This window comes from Anastrepha obliqua, chromosome 6 (genome assembly GCF_027943255.1).
Source record: "Anastrepha obliqua isolate idAnaObli1 chromosome 6, idAnaObli1_1.0, whole genome shotgun sequence".
Taxonomy (NCBI): domain Eukaryota; kingdom Metazoa; phylum Arthropoda; class Insecta; order Diptera; family Tephritidae; genus Anastrepha; species Anastrepha obliqua.
In genome coordinates this window covers 79,685,927-79,690,587 of record NC_072897.1, presented here as the reverse complement: position 1 = coordinate 79,690,587, position 4,661 = coordinate 79,685,927, and the positions used below count along the sequence as shown (strand labels likewise).

At 46.3% G+C, this 4,661-nt stretch overlaps 1 protein-coding gene across 1 annotated transcript; it reads right to left on the bottom strand.

The window, feature by feature from the left end:
* Nucleotides 1-3,179: 3,179 nt before the first annotated feature.
* LOC129250808 (uncharacterized) lies at nucleotides 3,180-4,322 on the bottom strand. The gene has a single exon (XM_054890394.1). The coding sequence runs from the start codon at nucleotides 4,320-4,322 to the stop codon at nucleotides 3,180-3,182; it is 1,143 nt and encodes a 380-aa protein (XP_054746369.1).
* Nucleotides 4,323-4,661: the final 339 nt, after the last annotated feature.

Below are 4,661 nucleotides of genomic sequence, written 5' to 3'. Positions count from 1 at the left end.
TGTGGAGGAGGGGAAGCATCAAAAGCCTGTGGCCGAAGCCGTAGTGTGGGACTTTAACCCAACTAAACCCCCCTCATGTCCTACGGTATGTCCTCCTGGAACTTCACCGTTAAGTAGTACGTCAGGAGGCCGTTGTGAGTATATTATTACTCAATCGTCTGTTATTGTCATTCCGTTCTGTATATTGTGTTAAGGAGCTCTTTCTAGGGACCTACGTGAATATTCCGCGTATTGAAGGTTCTTCATGATATTTGCGGCCACTACACATGTAATTTTCCAGTTTTCTTCGCTTTCGCACATATGTGGGATAAGATTTGTCTCACTTATGTTTTCGCCAAACGCTCCCTCAAGTATATTTCGCTCATTAATAAACCGCGGGCATTGGAACAAGATATGCCTCGCCGTTTCTTGTTCTTCGGGGCACTGCGGGCAGTACGGGTCGTTCTCAAGATGGAACCTATGTAGGTATGCTTTAAAGCAACCGTGTCCAGTCAGCAACTGTGTGATACAAAAATCAATTTCTCCGTGTTTTTGCTCAATCCACCTCGCAATGTTTGGAATCAGTTCAAAGGTCCACCTACCTTTCTCGGATTGTTCCCATCGTATCTGCCATTCTTCAATTGTTCGCAGCCTTTCTTCCTTTTTATCCACGTTCGACGGTTTCTGCCCAATGGTATTATGCAACCTATACATCTCAACCGCGAGAAGGTCGATAGGTACCATTCCCGTTATCACATGGATTGCGTCATCTGAGACAGTGCGATAGGCACTGGCTACTCGCAGGGCGCCAAGTCTGTATGTGGCTCGTATGTGTTGGAGGTACGATGACTTTGTGTTTACCCAGATTGGTGCTGCGTACAGAATCACTGAGCTTGTGACTGTTAACAGGAGTCTTCGTATACTTGCGCGAGGGCTGCCAGTATTACGCATTAGTCTAGTCAACGCGTTATTTATTCTTACGGCTTTTTCACTGACTGACTCTAAATGATGCTTAAAGGTCATTTTCGAGTCAATGAGTACTCCCAGATATTTGGTATATGGCTGCGACCTTATGTCATGGTCAGCTACCGTAATCACTAGCTCTTCACGTACCCGTCGTGTTGTCAGTAATACGACTTCAGTTTTTTGAGCTGCAAGTTCTAACTTCACATTTTTAAACCATCTTCGAATTCTTACAATTGCATCGTTGCATAACGCTTGCAACACGTCCAGATGCTTTCCCACTACCACCAACGCAATGTCGTCTGCGTATCCAATGAGGGTAGCATCTTCAGGAAGCTCAAGCTTGAGGATACCGTCATACATAGCATTCCAAAGAGTTGGGCCAAGCACCGAGCCCTGTGGGACACCGCCAGTTACTTTATATGTGCCTATTCCGTTGTCAGTATCACAAAACAAGAGCCTGTTTTCAAAGTAGCTTGATATGATTTTTTGCAGGTATTTCGGCCACGCGAATCCTCTCAGTGCACTCATAACTTGGGGCCAGCTTGCGGAGTTGAACGCATTTTTTATATCTAAGGTAACAACAGCGCAGTATTTCTTCGAGCCGCCTTTCCATTTCCTGCCGCTAGTGGCTTGACGAGCAATACTCATTACAGCTTGTATTGCGTCCACGGTTGAGCGGCCTTTTCTAAAGCCGTATTGGTTTGGGGAAAGCCCTGTTGGTTTCTCTAGGAACTCTTGCATTCTGTTACATATGATGCGTTCTAGTATTTTGCCGAGTGTATCTAGCATACAGAGTGGACGGTATGACGATGGATGGTCCGGCGGCTTCCCTGGTTTGGGTAGCAGTACCAACCTCTGTTTCTTCCACACTTTTGGGAAAACGCCTTCGTTGAGACATGTGTTGTACAATTTAGCAAAAACCTCGGGTGTTGATTTAATTGCTGCTTTCACAGCTACATTTGGGAAGCCATCTAAGCCCGGAGCTTTGTTATCCGCAATGCGCTGTACGGTGGAAAGCACTTCTTGTGTGGTGACTTCTGGGATGTTAGCCGCCATCACCCATTGTGTCTGACATGGGTTTGACTCCACCTGATATGGAAATAATGTGGAAACCACTACTCGCAATAGAGCTGGGCACGTTGGCTGTGGTGCTCTTGGATTCTTGATAGTTCTAATTACAACCTTGTATCCCATTCCCCAGGGGTCGACGTTCACGCTGTCGCAAAGCTCTTGAAAACAGCAATTTTTACTAGCCTTTATAGCTTTTTTAAGCGTAGCTTTACAGGTTTTATGGTGTGCTAATAATGCGTCGATGGCTGGTGTACCACGAGCTCGCTTCAGCTTTCTGCGCACTCTATTGCAGTCTCCTCTTATTTTTGCGATGTGACTATTCCACCAATATACTGCTTTTCTGTGTGGCCTTGCAGATACCCTAGGCATGGTCGCGTCGCAGGCCTTGCTGAGACAGTTGCTTATGACCGCCGTCATGCCTTCTGCTTTCATTTCTCCAGCGCTATCTAGAGTTAGGCAAGCGTTCCAGCTCATGTTGAAAACTTCGGGATCAAAAGATTGTCTCTTCCATCCTCTTTGCTGTGCTCTTTGAGGGCGAAAATCGCTATTTTCTACACCCATTAGTATATCGATGGTTATTGCCTTATGATCGCTGTACGTGTAGATAGAGCTTACAGTCCATGTTGCGTTGCGTGCTATAGTATTATGGGCGAAGGCGAGATCCACTATTGAGCATCCTCTTTCAGTTTCAAAAGTGAATTTACCAGGCACATTAAGCAATTCCAGGTCAAATGGTGCCAGGCATTCCAAAAGCACTCTGCCACGTCTGCTAGTACGCGTACTTCCCCAGGTAGTAGACCAGGCATTGAAATCGCCGGCTATAAGTACTGGATGCTTGCCACGTGCCTCAAATGCCAAGGCTGTCAGCATTCGTTCATATTCTTCTGCGGTGAGGCTCGGTGGAGCATAACAACTGAAGAAATAGATGCCTTTCGTCTTAACCCATGTAAAGCCGTGTTTGGCAGTCACCATTTTGCTCTGCGGCTTAATATGTCCCATTGTCTAAATCGCCGCCTTGTTTGAACCATCCGACGTCCAGGAATAATCATCGATGTTTTTGTATTGCTCGGATATAAGGGCAATATCTATTTTGTGCTCTTGCATGGTCTGCTCCAGGAGTTCTTGGGCAGTTTGACAGTGGTTGAGATTAAGCTGTAAAACCCTCATTGGATGGCTTCTCTTCGCGCCTTTTTAGCTAACGGACATTTGTAGCTGACAGCTGCATGGTTCCCCTTGCACAGTGCACATTGTTCAGGATTTTTGCACGTAAGTGCCTTATGGCCTTCCTGACCACATTTTCTACAGAGTCCCGATCTGTCTATTTGCTCCTTGCACTTTTGAGCGACATGATCGTAACCCCAGCACTTGAAGCAACGCTTAGGAGAATCGACCTTTCGTACCCGGCAGGACACCCATCCAATTCGCACACGTTGAGCCTCTAACACCTTTTTCGCATCTCCGGCTGGGAGGACAATGAAGGCCGTCTGTGTACCGTTGTACACCGTTCTTAGGCTTCTTACCGCCGCTGTATCTGGACGTTTAGTATTGCATTGGGCATGAAGCGCGTCACACAATTCTTCTGCAGTGGTTACCTCATCCAGATCTCTGCACTGTATTGTTACAGTGTGAGCTTTAACCGTCACTTTTGCTGCGGTTTTCAGAACATCTTCAATCGCTGTCTGATATTCTGATGTTTTTCCGTGCGGTGCCCCTTTAAGCTCTATGATCAATTCCTGTTTAGCTGTTCTGCGGATTGCTTTTACATCTTCTCCGAGAGTCTTGAGAGAGTCCGATGTTTTTACCTTACGCAGAATGTCAGCATACGTAGCATTTTCAGACTTGGATATGATTATAGCATCAGGCCTTGTCCTCACCGATTTAGGCGGCTTCTTTTCTTTTCTTGGTTTGACAACCGTCCAGCCGGCATTTTGGCCTTTAATTGGTGCCTGTACTGGTTTTGTCTGATGAATCGCTGCCGTTGCACACCTGTTTTTTGCCGCAGGCGATAGTGCGTTCACGACCGGGTTGCCAGTTCCTTGCGTGCTAGGACTGACTCTTGTTCTCGTCCTTTTAACCGATTGTGTAATTATACCCGAACATTCTTTTCTAATATTGTTAACGTCTGAGGTTTTTGACGTATTCTTTTTTGGAGTTGTCTGTTGTTTTTCACACTCTTCCATCAACATAATAGCTTCGGTGTGCCTCTTTTTTATAAGTGAACCGATCTTTTTTATTTCGTGATGCACATTGTGACGGCCTTTGTAGTACGCCAGGAGAGAGTCAATAGCTTCTCCTAGACTCATCATTTTTACCTGTAGTGCCTTCTGCTTTTCAGTTGCACATTTTCCTTCTCCAGCAGGTTTTCCGATGCAGCACCCACCCACTGGTGTTTCCGTCTCTTTGTTTTTTGCTCCGTCTGAGCCTCTTATATGCCGTGTTGTTGGCGTTATCACGCTGCTTTGGGCGTTACGTCTTCGGCCCTTATTAGTTCCCTGGCAATGCATTTTACTAACGGCGTGCTGCATAGCTCCGGTTGCACTTGGGGCGTCCCTTTCTTTTCCTCAGCAGTAACTATTAGAGGATTGCTACGTACCGATTGTGCCTCCTCCGGGGATCTCCGAATAACCGAGCTCCTCCTAAAGGCT